The sequence below is a fragment of the Ziziphus jujuba genome, chromosome 7 (genome assembly GCF_031755915.1).
Source record: "Ziziphus jujuba cultivar Dongzao chromosome 7, ASM3175591v1".
Lineage (NCBI taxonomy): Eukaryota > Viridiplantae > Streptophyta > Magnoliopsida > Rosales > Rhamnaceae > Ziziphus > Ziziphus jujuba.
Window position 1 is genome coordinate 16,055,205 of NC_083385.1, and position 23,341 is coordinate 16,078,545.

At 34.2% G+C, this 23,341-nt stretch overlaps 1 protein-coding gene and 1 pseudogene across 1 annotated transcript; both read left to right on the forward strand.

Annotated features, from left to right (window-relative positions):
- Window positions 1–2,596: 2,596 nt before the first annotated feature.
- LOC107425204 (protein DETOXIFICATION 27-like) lies at window positions 2,597–5,930 on the forward strand. The gene is made up of 8 exons (XM_016035159.3): window positions 2,597–2,959; window positions 3,142–3,683; window positions 3,798–3,884; window positions 4,028–4,084; window positions 4,861–5,099; window positions 5,196–5,314; window positions 5,591–5,677; window positions 5,801–5,930. Exons 1-8 carry the CDS (start codon window positions 2,663–2,665, stop codon window positions 5,855–5,857), a joined length of 1,485 nt encoding a protein of 494 aa, XP_015890645.1. The 5' UTR covers window positions 2,597–2,662; the 3' UTR covers window positions 5,858–5,930.
- A 2,038-nt stretch (window positions 5,931–7,968) lies between these two features.
- On the forward strand, window positions 7,969–13,356 carry LOC107425238 (protein DETOXIFICATION 27-like; annotated as a pseudogene).
- The last annotated feature ends 9,985 nt before the right edge of the window (window positions 13,357–23,341 follow it).

A 23,341-nucleotide genomic window follows, 5' to 3' on the forward strand; every position in this document is an offset into this window, starting at 1 on the left:
AGAAGAATGCTACAGGTGAGGTTGAAAGGTACAAGGCAAGATTGGTGGCGAAAGGCTATAGTCAAAGGGCTGGCATAGACTATGATGAAATTTTTGCTCCTGTTGCACTCCTAAAAATGGTAAGATTAATCATCTCATTGGCGGCTCAACACAATTGGAGAATAAATCAAATGGATGTGAAGTCTGCGTTCTTGAATGGAGTTCTTGAAGAAGAAGTTAACATAGAGAAACCACAAGGGTATGAAATCAAGGGACAAGAAGACAAAGTCTTAAAGTTGAAGAAAGCACTCTATGGGTTGAAGGAAGCACCAAGAACTTGGAATGTTAGAATTGACAAGTATCTTCAAGAAAGAAATTTTATCAAATGTCCATATGAGCATGCACTTTACATTAAAATTAGGAGTGATGATATATTGATCGTGTGCTTGTATGTGGATGATTTAATATTCATGGGCAACAATCCAAGTATGTTTGCCGAGTTTAAGGAGGAGATGACGAAAGAATTCAAAATGACCGATATTGGGCTCATGTCTTATTATCTTGGCATTGGAGTAAAGTAAGGAGATGAAGGCATTCTAATTACTTAAGAAGGTTATGCTAAGGAGGTACTTAAGAAGTTCAAGATGGATTATGCAAATCCAGTTGGTATACCAATAGAATGTAGAATTAAGTTATCGAAGCATGAGGAAGGAGAAAAAGTGGATCCAACATTTTTTAAAAGCTTGGTTGGAAGCTTAAGATATTTGACATGCACAAGGCCATACATTCTCAATGCAATAGGAGTTATAAGTTGCTACATGGAGAATCCAACAACAACTCATTTGAAGGTTGCAAAAAGAATTCTTCACTATCTAAAAGGTACAATAAGTTTTGGTTTGTATTATTCACCTTCGGATGATTACAAGCTTGTTGGATATAGTGATAGTGATTGGGGTGGAGATATAGATGATCGTAAAAGTATAGTATTTTATTTGGGAGATACAGCTTTTACATGGATGTTAAAGAAGCAGTAAATTGTTACTCTTTCAACATGTGAAGTAGAGTATGTAGCTGCCACTTCATGTGTTTGCCATGTAATTTGGCTTCAAAACTTGTTAAAGAAGTTGGGTTGTCCACAAAAAGAACCAACCAAGATATGCGTGGATAACAAGTTAGCAATAGCCCTTGCCAAGAATCTTGTTTTTCATGATCGAAGCAAACATATTGACATACGTTATCATTATATTAGAGAATGAATTATCAAAAGAGATGTACAGTTGGAGTATGTGAAGTCTCAAGATCAAGTAGCTGATATTTTTACCAAGCCTCTCAAGCATGAAGTCTTTGTTAAATTGAGAAGTCTCGTCAGAATAACTAATCAAGTTTAAGGGGGTGTTGAAATATAAACTTGATTTTTATTTATTTTTTGGTTATTAATTTTGTGGGCCTTAGTTACTTAGAGTCCAAGTTTAGTCCAAGTTTTTTTTCTTAAAGTCCAAGTTTTCTTTATGCAAATAGGGTTAGGAATTAGTATAAATATGTTGCTGGTTTTTTTTGTTTTGCTGGTTTTTGGTAAGCCGTAAGAAACATAGCATTCAATAAAAACAGAGATTTTTTTTTTTTCTTTTTCGTTTTCCTCTTTCAACAAGAACAACATCAAACAATTTGCAGTAGGTTCGAGCACTATGATTCGGAATATTGCAAACTTGACGAATGACTCATGATCAGCTAGAGCAGGTAGAACCTTTGCTTTGATAATCAGAATATGAATTTGGATGAATTATTAGGTTGACTTTGGCCTTGCCGATCAACCTTTGCGGGTGGGTTTCAAGAAGGCTTCATAATCAGCGAGTTTATTCTTGTTCAGCTCGACAAATGAAATGGGAGTGTCCCCGGCAATATAATGCATATATGGTAGTAGAATTTTCCTTATATTCGGAACCAAGACCGTTGGGAATGTGAAAGATGAGTTCATCATTACCAAGGGGTTCACTGGCTAAGGCAAGAGAGTCAGCTAGGCCTTGGATAGTTTATATGTACATATATATATATATATATGGTACAAGATGCTATGATACTATACAGGAGAAAGTAATAACATTGCGATAGAAAATCATAATGGTATTGCTTTAATTGTTAGAATATTATACAATTACATTGAACCGTACGTGCTAAACAGATATACGTTGCATAAAAAATTAACAATTATAATATCAATCAGAGATTTTTTAAATTTTTTTTTGGGTAAATTCAGAGATAGAGTTGGAGAATTAGGAATGATAGCGCTTCTTATCATTCTAATCTTTTGAGATATCATTCCTAATGCTCCAAGTACTTCTGGCTGGCTTGCTAAAATAGAATGACAAAATGGAAGCGTACAGGTACATTCATTAACAACGATTTTTACAAAACTGCCACTGTAGATTCCAAATTGTAAATTTTCAACTGTTGACAGAAAACGACAATGCCAAATGGCACCTTCTCAGTGGCTGACAGTCCAACATTTGAATTTAATGACAAAAATGCTAAAACCCGATTCATTTTTCCAAGTCATTATTTATAGGAAGACAAAACTGATAAATTGCATACTGATTTTTGCTTTAGCCTTTTCTTCCTTCTCTCTCTACACATAAAATCCAAAACCCATCAGAAAAAAAGGGAAGAAAAAACGCAGAAAAAAATAATGGCAGAGGAAGCAAAAGTTCCTTTGTTGGAAGAATTATTAGCTTCTTCAACTGTTGTACTAAAAGAAAAACCAGATCATGAGCATGAAAACGAAGATCATGGTATTCTTGTACGTAAGGTGTGGATAGAATCAAAGAAGCTGTGGCACATAGTTGGTCCTGCAATTTTTAGCCGCATTGTCTCCTACTCCATGTTCGTCATCACACAAGCCTTCGCCGGCCATCTCAGTGATCATGAATTCGCTGCGATCTCCATTGCTTTCAATGTCATTGCCGCCTTCTCTTTTGGTCTCATGGTAATTAATTAATATCACCTCCTCTGTTTTGGTTCTGCATTATTATTATTATTATATTATCATTACATTGGAGTCGTGGGTTCGAAGCATTGAGGTGGAGGGGAAATCTTTAAAATTTGTTGTGTGTGGTAAATTATTAATTATTATTATTATTATTATCATCTGATTTGGTTAACCACCAGTTGGGAATGGCAAGTGCTTTAGAGACGCTATGTGGGCAAGCTTTTGGGGCAAAGAAGTACTACATGATGGGTGTATACATGCAGCGTTCGTGGGTTGTTCTGTTCCTTTGCGGTATTCTGGTTTTGCCTCTGTATCTCTTTGCCTCGCCATTTCTAAAGCTTCTGGGACAGCCTCATGATGTGGCAGACATATCAGGTGTAGCAGCAATTTGTCTGATACCATTGCATTTCAGCTTTGCTTTTGAGTTCCCATTGCTGACATTCTTGCAGAGCCAGCTTAAAACTTTAGTGATTGCTTGGGTATCCCTGGCATCTTTGGCAGTTCATTTATTTGTCAGCTGGTTGTTTGTGTATAAGCTTCAGCTTGGAGTTGTTGGTACTGCGATTACTATGAATTTCTCTTGGTGGGTTTTGGTGATTGGGCATCTGGGTTACACTGTGTTTGGTGGGTGTCCCTTGACTTGGGCTGGTTTCTCCACTAAAGCATTTTCTGGTCTCTGGGAGTTTGTCAAACTCTCGGCTTCTTCAGGTGTCATGCTCTGGTACATTCCCATCGCACAGATATAGCATTCAGTTCATTTTAACAATCTGTTTTCTTCCAATCTGAATCAATTAAATCTCTGAATTTGTGTGGTTTTTCCATTTTTAATGTACAGCTTGGAAAACTGGTACTACACAATACTGATATTGATGGCTGGAAGTCTAAACAATGCAGAGATCGCTGTGGATGCTTTGTCCATTTGGTATGTATTGACAAAAATACCTACCATTTTTCTGATGAATTAGATATCTCTTTTTGGTTTAGTTTTTCAAGAGAGGATATGACACAGATTTTTGGTTCTGGATGATTTCTAAATACAAGACTAAAATTTGGCTTCTTTTGCAGCATGACCATAAATACATGGGAGATGATGCTTCCTCTTTCGTTTTTTGCTGGTACCGGGTATTTTAGTTACCTTTGGACTATTAATTTTGTTTGTTTGTTTGTTGTTAATTTTAATGATTTGTCAATCTATTGATAGTGCATTGCTAGCTTCATTGATTACATCATGTAATTTTCTATTTTGTTGTAGTCAAATATTGAGTGTACTTTTCTCACTATTTTTCTTTTCCCTTTTCTTATTTTTTTTTTTTATGAATTATGCTTTTATCACTAATTATTATATAACCACCACACCATAGTCATACTCATAATAGACTAGGAAATTGACTTTTTTTGTGGCGTCTAAATGTGCGGCTGAAGAACAGGGCTTAGAGTCCTAATAAAGCAATACAGTCGCCTAATTAAATTTTTTAGTACTGTGGGAAACGATGGCTAATTAGTCAAGTCGCATAGGACAGCCAGCTAAAGTGTTAATTAGCATATATATTTAAGAAATATATGTTGCATTATTATTGGGGCTGATTTTTACAAACTAAAGGTTTCTGTTCTACTCGGTTGATGAATTACTACTTATTTCTGCTTCCAAGAATTCTATTCAAAGGACGGGTATGTACTTTCTGGTTACGCCTGACTTGAAAGAACATATACAGTTTTGATGTAATCAAGACTTTCATGGGAAAAAAATTTCAATGAACTTTTAAAAAGTTTAATAAACCACTAATAATTAATAACTAGAATGGATCCCACTAGTATATAATTATAGTGTACATATATATAATACAAATTAAATGAAAAAAGTTTCACTTGGTAATGGCCTTTTGGTGACAATAATACAGAGTGAGGGTGGCAAATGAGCTTGGTGCAGGGAATGGAAGAGCAGCCAAGTTTGCCACAGTAGTATCAGTGACCACATCCATAATTATTGGTATCTTCTTCTGGTCTTTGATAATAATGTTCCACAGAGAGATTGCCCTAATATTTACTTCAAGTAAGCCTGTCCTGCAAGAAGTAAGCAGACTCTCTGTCCTCTTGGCGCTCACAATTCTACTAAACAGTGTTCAACCTATTCTATCTGGTATTTAATATATTTCCCCTTCTAATTATATATTAAGCTTTTACAAATATTGATTTCATTTTCATCGCGTGAGATTTAAAATCTAATTGTGAACAGGAGTGGCTGTGGGATCTGGATGGCAATCTTATGTTGCATACATAAACTTGGGTTGTTATTATCTAATTGGAATGCCACTTGGATATTTTTTGGGATGGGTCTTCAAACTAGGACTCATGGTATATATTCATTTTCGTTGTTTGATCTTATTACATTTCCAAACGGTAAATGCACTTGAAAAATAACAAAATCTTATATATATATATATATATATATTCTATGTCTCTGACCGATCTCATTGTAATTCTCAATTCGGTTTTTGTTGTCTAAAGTAGTAACATAATTGGGAAAATAGATAGAAAAAGGGAGGCATAAAATCTTAATTATGAACATGAACATGTATATATTAGGAATGCGAACTGACATTTGTTACGAAAATAATTGAACATTTTTAGGGAATTTGGGCTGGCATGATTGGTGGGACAGCAATTCAAACCTTGATATTGATCATTATCACCATTCGATGTGATTGGGAAAAAGAGGTATTATAAATATTCCTCTAAACTATAAATTCTAAACGTTAATTGTTCTTTTTCTGCTCGTTGTTATGTTTTGTGTTTTAAGATATTAACCAAGGGACGATATGTAAAATTTTTTTTTTGCAGGCTGAAAATGCAAGTTTACACTTACTGAAGTGGGAAAACGCAAAGCAAGGACATTGATTTGTATACACAGAGAACTTAACCAACTTATCAAACATTTGTTGTTTAAATATATTATGGCCGTTTCTAGCATAACTCTGTTGCGTTATTCTCCAACTAGTAATTGAATATAATTAATTAAAAGCCTACTTTTTCCTTTTTTTCTTTTTTTTTTTGGGGAAAATCTTTTCGTTGTCAATGTGAAAGATGTTCAAATGGTGAGGCTTGTGGAAATCAGGAAGCCAGCCATAGCCATTTTTCTATGGGTGAGGCTTGTGGAAATCAGGAAGCGAGCCATAGCCATTTTTCTATGGCTTTATTCTGTTATTAAGTGCTGTGTTTTTTTTTTTTTTTTTTTTTGGGGTAAAATCTTTTCGTTGTCAATGTGAAAGATGTTCAAATGTGAGGCTTGTGGAAATCAGGAAGCAAGCCACAGCCATTTTTCTATGGCTTTTTTCTGTTATTAGGTGGGGACGAGGATTGGTGGCTCAATATATAATTATTCTTAAAATAGTATATATTTTGGAAGATAAATTCCTTATACAAATACATGATAATACGGTCCTACCAAAAGGTTTCAATTAAATTTATTCAAGGGATGCGGTGAGCAAGTTGACCATCTTTCTTTGTGCGCGCAATCATACTCTTGGCAAGTAATCAAAAACCATAAACAAATCTGAAGCCCACATACATGTGCATTCCAAATCACCCAACCCTCTTTCATTATTTTTCTACATATTTTTGGTCCACCATTATTTGATTCTTCTAGTTTTGGTCCCCATTATTTGGAGCTCACTCAAAAATATTTGAAAGCGCCACAGGGTTTAGGGGAAGAAAATGCCAAATAACGCTGTAACAGAGGAACCAATTAAAATTCCTGGTAAATAATTTATTGTTATCTTTCTTAAATTCTCCAAAGGAATTTCCAAATTAATCCTCAGGTGGGGATGACAAGCGCATCGGAAACACTGTGTGTACAAGCTTTTGAGGCGAACAAGTACTACATGTTGGTTGTATACATGCAATGTTCAAGGGATTGTTCTTTTTATTAATTTGCTGCGTTCTGTTTATACCTCTAAATTTCTTTGCCTCTCTAATACTAAAGCTTATAGGACAGCCTTCAGATGTGACAGGGCTATCAGGGCTTTAGTGTCCTTGTACTTGATACCGATTCACTTCAGCTTTGCGTTTCAGTTTCCATTGGAGAGATTTCTTGAAGAGCCAGCTTAAGACTCTGGTGAGATTGCTTGGGTGTCTCTTCCAGCCGCTTATGATCCATGTGATATTGAATTGGTTGTTTGTCTATAAGCTTCAGGTTGGATTTTTTGGTATTGCAATTTTTTTTGAGCATCTCATGGTTGGTTTTGGTGATTGGGCATCTGGGTTACACAGTGTTTGGTGGGAGCCCATTTTGTCAAACTCTCTGCTGCTTCTGGGGTCATTCTTTGGTACAATTCCTTCTCTGCAGTCTAAGAACAGATCAGTTGAAAGCATATGGCTTCAACATCTCCTTGAAGAGCCGCGTGCGCAACTTCTTAATACCCCTCTATTGTGGTGTGACAATCTTGGTGCAGGTTACTTGGCTATCAATCAAGTCTACTATGCCCAAACTAAGCACATCGAAATTGATGTGCACTGTGCTCTTTCCCAAGTTATTCAAGGGCAACTTCTTGTCCGATACATTCCCAGTTCAGAACAAGTTGCTCATGGGTTAACTAAAGTCTTGCCCAGCCTCAGATTCATTTTGTTCAGAATCAAACTCAACCTCAGGCTTCCCCATTTTCGTTTGACGGGGCTTATTGACATTAATCATTGCTAGACATTTGTTATATGCAGTTGTTATGATATAGATTACTAGGATGTGTATACCTGGTGTTTTATGTATTTTGTATTTCTCTGTTTTGTTATGTAGGCATATTACATGCCTAAACATCTCGTATAAATTCAACCCCCGCAATACAATGATACTCACTCTTCATAAACAAACTATAACTACCACTAATTAATACTGGAAGGGAGCAAATTATACATAATTAGGTAGAAAAGATTATTAGAAAGGGAAAAAAAAAAAATACAAAAGTAACAATATCTACCTTAATGAATCGATGTGATGTCTATAAGTACGACTAGAGATTGGGAAAAGCTTTAATTTGCGATAAACAATAAGAAATAGAGAAAAACCAAAATGTTCCTTCTGAAACCTGTTCTTCAGCTATAGCTAGCTACTGAGCTCCGTCTCAAATTTGAAACTCCCCCACCACCTCTTCTTCCCAAGCAAATTAAGAATGACAAGAAACGTGCAAACAGAGGAAGCAAGTATTGTTCCTTTGTTGGAAGACAGTACAAGTTCAACAATCCGATTCAGAGACGAAGATGATCATGATGATGAAGAAGAAGATGGAGTTCTTGCAAGAAGGGTGTTGATAGAATCAAAGAAGCTGTGGCACATAGTTGGTCCGTCAATCTTTAGTCGTGTTTCCACATACTCCATGTTCGTCATCTCCCAAGCATTTGCTGGTCACCTTGGTGACCTTGAGCTCGCTGCATTCTCAATTTCTGCCAATGTCATCATCGGCTTCAACTTTGGTCTTTTGGTACTTTTAATTTCATAATAAAACTCTTCATATATGTATGCATCTAGTTATTCTTTTATGTCTTTGCTCTTATTAATTTCTTAAATAAATATATATATGTATATATATATTAATGGAATTCTTGATCAAGCAGCTGGGGATGGCTAGCGCTTTAGAAACGCTATGTGGGCAAGCATATGGTGCCAAGAAGTACTACATGTTAGGTGTATACATGCAACGTTCATGGATTGTTCTGTTTAGTTTCTGTGTTCTGCTTTTACCTCTGCATCTCTTTGCCTCTCCATTACTAAAGCTAATAGGACAGCCTTCAGATGTGGCTGAGCTATCAGGGCTAGTGTCCTTGTATTTGATACCCGTTCACTTCAGCTTTGCGTTTCAGTTCCCATTGAACAGATTCTTGCAGAGCCAGATTAAGACTGGAGCGATTGCTTGGGTGTCTCTGGCAGCGCTTGTGATCCATGTGATATTGAATTGGTTTTTTATGTATAGGATTCAGACTGGACTGTTTGGTATTATAATTATTTTGAACATCTCTTGGTGGATTTCTGTGATTGGACTTCTGGTTTACACTGTTTGGTGGTTGTCCATTGACTTGGTCTGGTTTCTCCATTGAAGCATTTTCAGGTCTCTGGGAGTTTGTCAAACTCTCCGTTGCTTCAGGTGTTATGCTATGGTACAAACCCCGGCCCCTTCTCTGTGGTCCATATAATACAAATTAACATCTCCATGGAGCCTCTGATCTCTTATTATGATAAGCAGTCATTTGAAGATTTTACTTCATTTTTGGAACAATGTTTTGATTGTTTTCTTCATATTTGAATCTCACATTTTGTTATTGTTTGGAATTTGTAATCTACAGCTTGGAAAACTGGTACTACAGAATACTGATAGTGATGACTGGTAATCTTGACAATGCGGAGATTGCCGTGGATGCTTTGTCCATATGGTATATAACACTGTGGATTTCCCTGTTTCCTGCCTTCTGTTATTGTTTTTGTTTTTTTTTTTTTTTTTTTTTTCTTTTTCAATATTGGTTAAAATTTGGATTATTTTATTTTATCTGATGAATTCAATTATAAAATTTGGTCCATTTTACTATATTTGAGTATACATAATGCATAAACGCTATGCTTTTGATAATGATAATTTCTGATGGGCAGAGATTTACTCCTTTTTCGCAGCATGAGCATAAATGGATGGGAAATGATGATTCCTCTTGGATTTTTTGCTGCAACCGGGTAATTAACTTTTGTCGACAGCCTTTATTTATTTATTTATTTATTTATTTTCCATTTCAGTTAATGATTTGTGCCAACCGACAGCAGTCCCACACGACTTTTTTTTTTTCCTTTTATTTTTTTTATTTTTTAAGTTATAACTATTCTTTTAGCACTTATAGTTGATGTGAAATGAATCACTATGACTCATTTTTCATGTGCTAACCAAATAACTCCATGCTCCCTTGATTGAATTCTTGTGGGCCTTGTTAGTATCATTATATGGAGAATTACAAATCACTCGTTTAATTTCTGTTGTCGAAAATTAATGAATAATTGAATCAGTTGAAATAATGGTTGTCTTTTTTGTCATAAATATATGTTTGTCATCGAAGTCTGAGTCTATCACAGTGAGTAATTTGTCGTGGCGCCTAAATGTGTCGGTTGAGATTAATCAGGACTTTATTATAGTATTACAGACTTGACAATTGACAAGAGCCTGAAGTAGACGTCAATACTTGATTAGCTTGTTTTATGTCGTCCAATGCACAGTGGAGCTTGGTACTAGTACAAGAACTATTCAGCGATTCAATATATTTGAGGGACTTTTGCGCTAATATATCCATTAAATATTCTTTCTTTTACCACTATATATATATATATATATATATTAAATTGGCATCATTATTTTTTAATTTTATAAACATTGCATCTACAGTCCCTAAACCATATTTAATTTAGTTCAATTTAGTTTTTTAATTTAATATTTCTTTTTTGATTTGGGGATTGAATATAATTAGAGCTCAAGCTTTTTGTCCGGAAAACAATGAAATTTTTGCCACTTGGCTGAGTCCGAAGGACAAATCTAGTTCAATTCAAGAAGTGTAAATAGGAATGTCAACGGAATAGGAGGGGTTGGTTTTTAAAATCCCATCTTTGATTTTATAGGAAATTTTTCATTCCATTCTTGCGGTTTTCTTCATTTCTTTAAAGACAGGGCGGAAACGGAAATTTTCCAACCAGGGACGGGACGGGATGAGACGGTTTTTTCCATTTATTTTTTTTATAATTAATATAATTTTTTTTTGAGAAATTTATATAAAAAATTTTATTTTATGAATATAATGTAAATAAAGTGATTAAAATACAACAAAATACATCAAGATTAAAATTTACAATTATAATAAAATACATCCTTAAAAAATATAATAATCCAAATACATAAAATATATATATATAAAAAAAAAAGTAAATATATTCGGACGGAGTTTTTTATTTTCCGGTCTTGATCCGATCCTGATTCAGGTCTTATCCTGAGTTCGTCCTGCGGTCTTATTTTTGAGGGGAAAAATTACCCCGTTTGGGGCTATGCACCATGGTTTTCGGGGTATGCGGGACAAATTTCCCTTCCTAAGTGCAAAAAGCATATTATATGTTGTTGTTATATATGTTTATGTAGAAAGCAAGCTGGATATTACTAGCTAATTTCACCTTTTGCAAAGTTACATGCTTATGAATAATTGCAAGTTGGGATGAGAATGACATTAATAGAAAAATCTCGTAAACACTGAATTGAATGTACTTATATCTATTAATTTTTCAGTTAATTGCATTTTAGTATTTTTAATTTTTAGAATTTTACAATTTAATCTCTTAACTTTCTAACTCAACAGTTTAGATTCTTGATCTTTCAATTTGTTATACATTGGATCTTATTTAATTTTTGACAATTTAATTTAACTATTGTCTTATATAATATTAGTCTATATTAATTTTTAAGCGAGAAGGTATCAAGCTGCAAACTATTAAAACTATTTATGAAATTTCACACTTTAGTAGCCTTTATTTAAAAAAAAAAAAAAAGGTTATTATAGGTTAGGTTGTATTAAACTATATTAAATTTTAAATTAGAAAAATACTAAAAGTGCATATTTTTGAAATTGATTTTAAACTTTTATACTTTAGTTCCTTCTAGCTCAAAATGTGATATAATTTAATATTAGTTATATAAAATAAATGTTAAACCCGATTAAACAAAAGTCATAAAAGCTTAATTTTAAAAAATTGAAAAATTGAAAGTCTAAATTGCAAAATCTGGAAAATCAAAATATCAAAATGTAATTAACTCTTAATTTTTTTTCCCACTTGTTTCACGCACTTGTTAATTTTCTTCTTAATTTCTAGCTGTTTTATCTATTGATCTTTTGAACTTTATCATTACACGTGCACAAATTCAATGAAGTAATGGTATTTGTTAATTGACAAATAAAATAGAGTGAGGGTAGCAAATGAGCTTGGAGCTGGGAATGGAAGAGGAGCCAAATTTGCAACAATAATATCAGTGACCACATCCATCATAATTGGACTCCTGTTCTGGCTATTAATTATGGTTTTCAACAATCAGCTTGCTTTGATATTTTCTTCAAGTAAGCTTGTACTACAAGAAGTAGACAAACTATCACTACTCTTGGCCTTCACAGTTCTGCTCAATAGTATTCAACCTATTCTCTCCGGTAATTTTAAGCTATTACACCTATCATTTAATTTCTTTAATTTGTGCAAAATCTAATTTCTTAATTAATTATCTTTAATTTAATTTAATTGTGATCAATTTAACAGGAGTGGCAGTGGGATCTGGATGGCAATCCTATGTTGCATATATAAATTTGGGTTCTTACTATCTGGTTGGAGTGCCACTTGGATATTTCATGGGATGGATTTTCAACTTAGGAGTTAAGGTATACATATATACATATATGCGATTCATTGACTGAATTGATGAAACATATATATATATATATATATTCACAATTGAAACAAACCAAAAGAGTATATGGAACTTTACACTGGTTCTTTATATCATATAGTACCACTATTGTTACTATTGCTCCCTTCAGCAGTGATTGATCTTGCAACTATCTCAATTATCTAAATGATTGATCTAAAACTAACTAACACAATTAGACCAAAAAATAAATAAATAAATAAATAAAGAAAAAAGAAAAAAGGAAGAGAATAATGGTGTTGCACATAAACTTATTAGAAGAAAGGAATTGAATGCTACTGTTATTCTTCATTAATTTTGTGTTGTAATTCTTTTAACTGGCATACAATGGTAATGCGAACTGACATTATTTACTATTTGTGAATTAATTTTAAAATAAATTAGGGAATTTGGGCTGGCATGATTGGTGGGACAGCAATTCAAACCTTGATCTTGATCTTGTTTACCATTAGATGTGATTGGGCGAAAGAGGTAGGGATTCTTCTGTGCTATCTAGTTAAATGATTCAGATCATATTATTTAAGCTTTCTTTCTCTTTATTTATTTCTTGTATGAGAAAGAGGTAGCTAGCAAGCTAGCTAGGATTCTTCTTCCATATGCTCTCTGATTAATTTCTCATCATATTATTTATGTGCTTCTTTGTAGGCCGAGAAAGCAAACATGCGCTTATTAAAGTGGGGAGAACAAAAGCAACAACATTAACAGTATGTTTATAATGGTCTTGGGCAGATCCATGCCCTACAATATTACATGAAAAGTGTCCTCTTAGAGACCACCTTATTTTTTTTTTTTTAAATATAATTTGACCTTTATTATAGATGATGATAACATAATTCATGTATTTTGCAATGCTTTAGGTTGTTGTTTATTTATTTTAATTATGTTTATTATTATTATTTTTGAAATATCATCTCTAATTCCTGACTTTTTATGCTTAAATGTTTAGACAAAAAAATAAAAAACAAAAAAGAAAGTGAAATTTTTTTTGAATTCAATTACACAAATATAATATTATATAAATACATTTTTTAAATATATATGTATATATATATATATATTACCATATATGATTAAAAACGCCAAAAGAAAACGAAAATAGTCGTTATGGTTTTTGGTGATTATTAAGTGAGGGGTTACAAGCGAGCTTGGAGCAGGAAATGAAAGAGGAGAAGAGGCGGCCCTGACCATGGGTCCGGTGTTCAGTGATATATTGTCCCTATTTGATCAGGATTGTGAAGTTCCACATCAGTTGGAAAGAGGAACGAAGCATGGCTTATAAGCTTGTGGATACCTTTCTCTTATAGACGCGTTTTAAACCCGTGAGGGCTGGGTTGTAAGAGGATTCCCCAAACCCAAAGCGGACAATATCTACATGCGGGTGGTCTGGTCTGGGCTGTTACAGATGGTATCAGAGCCAATACCTGGATCGATGTGCCAGCGAGGACGCTGGGCCCCAAAGGGGGAGGATTGTGAAGTCCCACATCGGTTGGAAAGGGGAATGAAGCATAGCTTGTAAGCGTGTGGATACCTTTCCCTTGTAGATGCGTTTTAAACCCGTGAGGGCTGGATTGTAAGAGGATTCCTCAGGCCCAAAGCAAACAATATGTACATGCGGGTGGTCTAGGCTGGGCTGTTCCCTTGTAGACGCATTTTAAACCCGTGAGGGCTGGGTTGTAAAAGGATTCTCCAGGCCCAAAGCGGACAATATCTACATGCGGGTGGTCTAGGCTGGACTGTTACAGATAAGACGCATTCCCATAAGGGAAAGTAAAACCGTGAGGGGAAGGATTGGGCTCACCACCTAGCTTCCAAAGCGGACAATATCTCGATTAGGCCTGGGAGGCTCGGGCCAGTGGGACTGGCAGGTAAGTGTTGGAAGAGGATTCTCCTTAACCACTGAGATGCGTTTTAAACCCGTGAAGGCTGGATTGTAAGAGGATTCCCCAGGTCCAAACCGGACAATATCTACATGCGGGTGGTCTGGGCTGAGTTGTTACAAGGGTCCCCTAATATTTTAAAATTTTTTTTTATTTTTTTTAAAAAAGATTTACAATAATTAAAAAAATTGGAATACTAAATCATTTATCTAGTATAAATAACAATCAAATGATCTTTTTATTATTTTAGGTTTTCCTTATTAACTAATCATTAATATCTTTAAATGGTATTGTAATTTTATGAGAAAATTTACAACTTTTCTTATCTCTTTTTTTGCCTCCAAGTAGAACTAAGTTGTGGTGTGGTAATTATTCGTTGTCATTTAAATGGACCACAGGCAAACAACTTAATAAATGTTAAGAGTATTATAGCATGTAATTTTGAATCCTTTTGATTTAATAAAATTATTATTTTTGTTCATTGTATCTATTATTTATTTTAAATATTTATAGAAAAGTTCTAGGACCCCAAAATGGTCGGCGCCAAGTTAATTTGCTAAAGCAGGTATAAGTGACAACATCCATTATAATACACATATTATTCTGGGCATTGGCTGTATGACATTCCAAGATTGAGGCTTGGATTGGATTCGATCTGCATCTGTTTATATATATATATATATATACATATGAAATTTCACGGCATAAAATACCTATGAACTGTTGTCCATGTTTTAAATAATAAATGAAAGGGTTTAGGTGACTGATCGAATCATTTAAAATAGTTACGCTATGCACAACCAAGAACATGTTTGGTACAATAAATATATAGGTGGAAGAGTTCATGAACTGCCTTGGTTAGTTTTATTTCGAACCTATGGAACAAGTTGTAGATTGAGATAACAATGATCATACAATTGGGTAAAGGGACCGAAACGGTTTTGAAAGTATGCATGGACCACAATGATCACATGTAATTAACAAAATGATTTTGATGAATAAATATATAGTGTTAAGTATGAAAAGCTTGTACTTGCATGAGACATTCTGATGGTAAAAGCTACTATTTTGTCGAGTTAAAATCCTTCCACCCTCAACATAACAGGATGGAAATTGCTTTGCACTATTACTAATAAGAAATAGAGAAACCAAAATGTTCCTACTGAAATCTGTTTTTCAGCTATATTGCTAGCTAGCTATGTTAAAATTTGTGGATCTAAACATACATAATAAATTCCATAAATCATAAATTACTAACCTCCAAATGCAGCCATTGATAAATTAAATCTTTAATCCTGCAAAATAGAAAACAATGTAAAGTAGTACGTATGGACACACTACTCTCAAACCACTCTCAGATCTCTGAAAACCCTAATATCAAAATATCGTATGGCATATATTTATTGCTTGCCCTAGACCTTTTATAGTCTCTGCAAGTCACACTTACCCATTAATTTTAACACACACAAAATACTAATAATTTAATAATATAATAATACTAGGAAAAATATAGGTAAATCATTGGGTTTTTAAAGAGAGTTGGTCCTCCAGTCTAATGGGCCAACTGGATTCTTATAGAAAGTGTATGACCAAGGGCCCTACTACAAAATATTAAAATAAGCCAGTCTCATTAATGGCATAAATAGGCCCTGTAAGTGAGTAATTGATTATGCTAAGTCCACAAATTATTTATTTATCTAACATTCTCCCATTTGGACTGCATAATTATCATCATATATAATCCAAACTCACTTACTACAGAATCTCCCGAACCATAATACCATTTCATCTAAATATATAACATGCCGACAGGACACAACAATATACTAGACTAGGCAGTAGAGATTCTCTTAGTAAATCTCCCAAAACATGATAACATTTTAACTGAGCACTTTGCATGCCATAAACTTAGTCTAGGTAGTAGAGGTTTACCTAACCACGTACAATCCCCTAACACACAAATACCATTTCATCCGAGCACATTGTGTATTGGCAGGATACAACAATATACCCAAATTAGATAGTAGGGACTCACCATGGTACCTGTGGATCAACATACACATATACATAGACTAATAGTCTCAACAGGCCTATAAATATAAGGAGCAATAAAATATGTAATAAAATATCTCATAAATATATAATGATCCACATACATTAATGTATCAAAATAATAAATAATACTTAACATGGATATTACTGCAGAAAATATAACAAACTCCCACTGATCCACAGTAGTCTCAGCTGCCTAACAATCCCATACGGGACACATGCTCCTCAAATATGCCTACGAGTAAGGCCTTGGTCAGTGGATCTGCCACCATGCTGTAAGTATGCGTGTGAACTACAGTAATGAGGTCTTCTTCAACTTTCTCCTTAACCACAAAATATTTAACACCAATGTACCTCACACCAGAGGTACCTTTTAAATTATTAGAGAAAGATACTGTTGCAGTATTGTCACAATACATCATAATAGGCCTCTCAATGGAGTCAACCACTCCCAAATCACGAATAAAATTCTGCAGCCAAACTGCATGACGAGTAGCCTCACAACACGCCATATACTATGCCTCCATAGTCGAGGATGCTGTCACTGACTGTTTGGCACTGCACCAAGATACAACACCTCCTGCCATGATAAATGTATACCCAGTGGTAGATTTCTTATCATCCACACAGCCTTTATAATCTGCATTACTATAACCAACAATATCTAGGGAGTTGGTACGTCGATATGTCAACATATGATCTTTAGTACCCTGAAGATACCTAAAGACCTTCTTAATTGCTTGGTAATGAATAGAATCAGGATTGCTCATAAATCTACCAAGCACACCCACAGCAAAAGCTATATCAGGCCGTGTATTACTTGAGCATACATCAAACTACCCACTGCTGAAGAATAGCGAACATTTCTCATTGCCATCCTCTCTTTATCATTCTTGGGACATTGATCCTTAGAAAATCTTTCACCCTTTGTAACCAGTACACTTCCAGGAGAACAATTATGCATATCAAATCTCTTAAGGATTCTATCAATATAGGCTATCTGAGACAATTGCAACACATAATTCGTCCTATCTCGAACAATCTTGATACCCAAAACAAAAGAAGCCTCACCAATATCTTTTATATCAAAATGGTTGCACAACAGCCTCTTTGTCTCAGCCAACAGGTCAGTGTCATTAGTAGCCAGAAGTATGTCATCAACATATAACACAACAAATATAAAACTGCTCCCACTGACCTTCATATATATACATCTATCAACAACATTCTCCTTAAAGCCATTTTTGGTGACAACCTCATCAAACTTAAGATACCATTGCCTTGAAGCCTACTTAAGACCATAAATTGACTTCTTAACTTACAAACCAAATTACCATTCCCTGTTTGCTGGAAGCCAACTGGTTGAACCATATACACATCTTCAAATAAATCACCATTCAGAAAAGCAGTTCTGACATCCATCTGATGCAACTCCAGGTCATAATGTGCCACAATCGCCATAATGATTATAAAAGAATCCTTTGTGGATACAGGAGAGAATGTCTCTATGTAATCAATTCCTTCCTTTTGGCTAAATTCTTTGGCTACAAGTTTAGCCTTATACCTCTCCACTTGACCATTAGAGTCTCTTTTAGTCTTAAAGACCTATTTGCACCCTATAAGCTTACTACCCAATGGTAATTCAATCAAATCCCAAACACCATTTAATGCCATGGATTTCATTTCATCTTCCATTGCATCCAACCAAAAGTTTGAGTGCGAAATGCTTATGGCTTCCTCATAAGTGACTGGATCTAAATCATCACTTATGTCAAAATCATGCTCCTGCAAGTAAACCTCATAGCCATCAGGAATAGCTAACCTCCTAGTCCTTTGTGACCTTCTCAAAAGCACATCAGCATCTACAATTGCTGGGATATTCTGCTCCTTAATGATGGGTTCATCCTGATCAACTACCGGTTCATCAACTACTGGATTAATAATATCTCTCTATCAGGAACTACAACACTGGGCATGAATACATTTTCTTCTCTAAATTGAGGCTCCCTTGGAACATTACTATCATCAAAACCAAAATCATCTTCAAAATAAACAGCCCTGTCTTATTCAACAATTCTGGTGGTGTAAGATGGACAAAAGAATCTTAAACCCCTAGATCCTATACAATAGCCAACAAAATACCCACTTATAGTTTTAGGATCCAACTTCTTAATTTGAGAATTATAAATCCTTACTTCAGCTTTGGAATCCCATACTCGAAAATGACGCAAATTAGGCTGTCTTCTTGACCACAACTCAAAAGGAGTCTTAGGAACGGATTTACTTGGAACTTAATTTAAAATATAAGAAACTGTCCTTAAAGCCTCTCCCCACAAGTAATCTAGCAAGCTAGAATTTTCCAACATAGATTGCACCATGTCCAACAAAGTGAGATTTCTCCTTTCGGCTATGCCATTCTGTTGAGGTGTACTAGACATTGTATATTGTGCATCAATGCCACACTCACGTAAATAAATTGCAAATGGCCCTATGTTCCGTCCAGTCTCATCATATCTGCCATAAAATTCACCACCTCTATTAGACTTCACAGCCTTTATCATCTTATTCTTTTGAAGCTCCATCTTTACCTTAAACTCCTTAAAAGCAACTAAAGAATCTGACTTCTCACGGATAAGCTCAACATGTCCATAACGAGAAAAATCATCAATAAAGGTAATAAAATACCTATAACCACCCAAAGTAGTTGGAGTGAAAGGTCCACATATATCAGTATGGATTAATTCCAAAACATCTTCAACCTTACTATCTTACCCTTTCTAATCTTGGAAGTTAGCTTCCCTTTCACACATTCTACACAAGTCGACAGATCGGAGAAATCAAGATTAGCAAGTATTCCATCCTTCACTAACCTTTCTATCCTGTGCCTAAAAATATGTCCCAAATGCTTATGCCACAACATTAAGGAATTATCATTAACTCTTGGACGTTTAGAAGCAATAACAGGGACAACAACAGAATTAATAGAAGAATTAATATCATTATTAAATAAATCAAGTCTCTATAAATTGTCACATAAAGTTATCAAACCAACAACTTTATCATTTTGTGTCCAACTTTATTACAATAGCCACACCTTCCATTGAAGTACTCTTTCCTTTCTCCTATCTGATAAGCATCATCATATTTAGTATTATTCAAAAGGTCTAAATAATAATGCTTCTCATTCATATCAAACTTGATAAATTTCTTTTCTGTCTCCTCAAGAAGTTCTTTTACTATATCAACCTTAGGAATACTAGTATATATAGCTTCATTCATGTAATTCTCCATCATCATCATGCAGCACTTATTAGAATGCTTCCAATCCTCATAAAGTTTCGTAATTACTGCACTACTATCATTAGTTGGTATCTTGGGTGAATCTATTTCCAAAGCTAAATCCAATTTCATAAATGTCAAATTCATAACCAAGGTCTTTTTCCACTTCTGATAATTTATCCCATCCAATTTTATCATAGCAGTCATAGGCAGAACATTCAGGATGCTACTAACTATGAAAATAATAAGCACAATAAAGCATTTAATATATATAAAACAATAACTATTTTCCAGCCCCTTAACACAAAACATAAATTATCAATATCGCTAGGGTCTTTGTAGCACTAAAGATACCTTTTCGCGGGCCAGGAACTTTCAACCAAATAACCACAATCTAATGCATTGAACTAAATCACCGACAGGGTAAATTAGAACCTGCGATTCATGGCATTTAATCAACTTCCACTGCCATTTCAGGCATCATACTAAGCAACTAAAACCACCGACAGGGTAGCCTAGTTACCCATATAGAACCTGGTTAATAAGTGGGAGAAAATAACATATTGGCAATTTCATGGAATAGGCAAATATAAAACATCTCATCCACTATGCCAACATATATCACATTGGTACAAATAATGCAGACTAAATAAGTCTCATGATAGGTGAGTACCTAAAATACCATACTACTATATCAACTAGGCACAAAGTCTTTTTAGAAAAAGCTAACACAATCCAATACATCAAACATAGATATTTAATTTAATTCAAGAAATTTGGAATAAAATAATTAAACAAATAAATAACTAAACTAATAACCAATAAACAAATAAATAAATAAATAACAAGAATTTCCCCTTTTTTTCTTTTTTCTTTTTTAATTATTAACAATAAACAATAGATAAATAAATAAATCATCAACAAATAAATAAACAAAACAAAACAAATAATTTTTTTTTTTTGGTAATTTCAGGTTGCTAACGTCAGCCTTCTTTCTCCTTCGGCTCCGTTAAGGACGACCCGGTTTCCTGGTTAACGGGTCACACGACCCGATTGACAAACCCGCCTATAAAATACAATTCCGGCCACCGTTTTCTACAATACCGGCGCCATTCTTCTCCTTTTGGTATGGGCAACAATTTTAAAGTATCAATTTGACTAAAGGAGAGCTTAAAACAAACACCCAAACTTAAGATTATAATCAGCCAAAACTCAAAAATAAACAACCGTGTAATCACAAGAAATTCCAGAAAATTTTGAGCAAAATAGATGCCTTTTGATTCCTCTCCTCTTAAGAAAGTTTTGCCCCATATCAATTTTGGTTCAAAAACGCAGAAAAATAAACACCCAACACAAGAATTGTTTCGGCCAAAACTCAAACAAACACCCATGTAATTCCAAGAAAATTGTAAAAAAAATTTTGGGCAAAATTGGTCCCGTTGTTGTCATCTCATTGTTGGCATCAATTTTGGCCAAAAATTAACCAAAAACAATTCACAAATCCAGGTTGCATTCGGCCACGGTTTCTCCAATTTTTATTTTTATTATTTATTTTTTTTTAAGACTTTTTAGGTCCAATTCGAGATTTTAAACATTAAAAAACACATCAAAAAACAATTTTCCACCATTCCCAGGTCTTAATTCAAACTAAAACAAGGTTTATATACTTTGCACAAATTTGACTCAAAACCCGATTACCACTAGTTTCGCATCACAATTTCTTTTTTTTTTTTTTTGTTTTTTTTTGTTTTACAAATAACAATCGGGCATGTATTATGTTTCTTCACACATCAAGATCATAGCTTCATAGATCCATGCACGTAGAAAGAAAAATAAAATAAAGAACATATATTTGAATCCCACATATCATTCAATGGCCACATACAGTTCAATTCGATCATCGTAGATACAATGAAGACTAATTACAAAGAAATTTATTACGCATATTAATCATGCTCTGATACCAATTGTTAAAATTTATGGACCTAAACATACATGATAAATTCCATAAATCATAAATTACTAACCTCCAAATGCAGCCATTGATAAATTAAATCTTTAATCCTGCAAAATAGAAAATAATATAAAGTAGTGCCTCTGGACACATTACTCTCAAACCACTCTTAGATCTCTAAAAACCCTAATATCAAAATACCATATGGCATATATTTATTACTTGCCATAGACCTTTTATAGTCTCTGCAAGTTACACTTACCCATTAATTTTAACACATACAAAATACTAATAATTTAATAATATAATAATATTAGGAAAAATATGGGTAAGTCATTGGGCTTTTAAAGAGAGTTGGTCCTCCAGTCTAATGGGCCAACTGGAGTCTTATAGAGAGTGTGTGACCAAGGGACCTACTACAAAATATTAAAATAAATCAGTTCCATTAATGGCATAAATAGGCCCTGTAAGTGAGTAATTGATTATACTAAGTCTACAAATTATTTATTTATCTAACAAGCTACTGATCTCCGTCGTGGTAGACTACATAGGAAAGAAACCCAGCAAATGAAGAATGATTAGTAAAGGACTAATTGAGGAACCAAAATTATTCTATTGTTGGAAGAAAGAAGCGGACTTTGTTGGCCAATTATTTTTGTGACCTTGAACTCTTCGCGGCAATGTTGTCCTTGGCTTCAACTTTGGTCTTATATATATATATATATGGTACTTTTGGTTTTTAAAATTCAAAAAAAAAATAAAATAAAATAGTAAACTATGAGGAAAAAAGGAAAAAAAACAAAAAAAAACTATCAATGTGGGAGAAACCGTGTATATCCATCTTGTCATTTTTACCTTGCTCTATTGATTAAATTCTTTTTCATGGAATTTTTTATCAAACACAGCTTGGAATGGCAAGCGCTTTGGAAACGCTATGTGGGCCAGCATTTGTTTGGTATTCCATTACTAAAGCTTATAGGACAGCCTTCGATGGATTCCTTCTTTTGAACTTTTCTCAAATCAAAAAGTGTGTTAAATGACTAAAGCTCTGAGACTTGCTTGTTGGTGGTAACCGTGAATGAAGGTCTTAATGATGTATTTGTAACTTTGGCACTTGGTTTCCTTGGAAAGCCTTGATATGTTGTTATCTGTGAAGGGTCCACTCAGAAAAGCTGAGAAGATCATTGGCTCGGCAACATGTGGGCTTGAACTAGCCATGAAGCCTCAAGCATTAATTTCGATGATTCTTCACCTAACGATGTCCTCCCTCTCCACTTTTAATGCTTTAATATTTACTTTTTTCTTTTAAATAAAAAATCAAATTAGGATGATTAATTCGCTTATGATGTGGCAAGTCTATAACACATGTCAGAAAATCATTTGGAGTGGTACCAGTTGAGCTGGTACAGCCGATGCACACAAGATTTTTTCGATTTCACCTCCACGACAAATTATTATTATTATTATTATTATTTTTCAATTAGATTATCTGCGCCAATAATAGTGCTAGCACATGAATTGGGGCATATTTCTGGTACTAGCTACTTGAGAACTTACACCAGTAGGACTTGAATACATGGTTTGACCAATGTATTAAAGGTGAGAGCATAAACTTCCAGGAGAATAATAGATTTTTCTTAAAATTGATGTGAAATGAATCATAAAGTCGGTCATTTTTCGTTTGAATAAGGGCTTGAAAAATTGATGTACATAGAAACTGTCAGAATCCATCTAAGATCCCTAACCA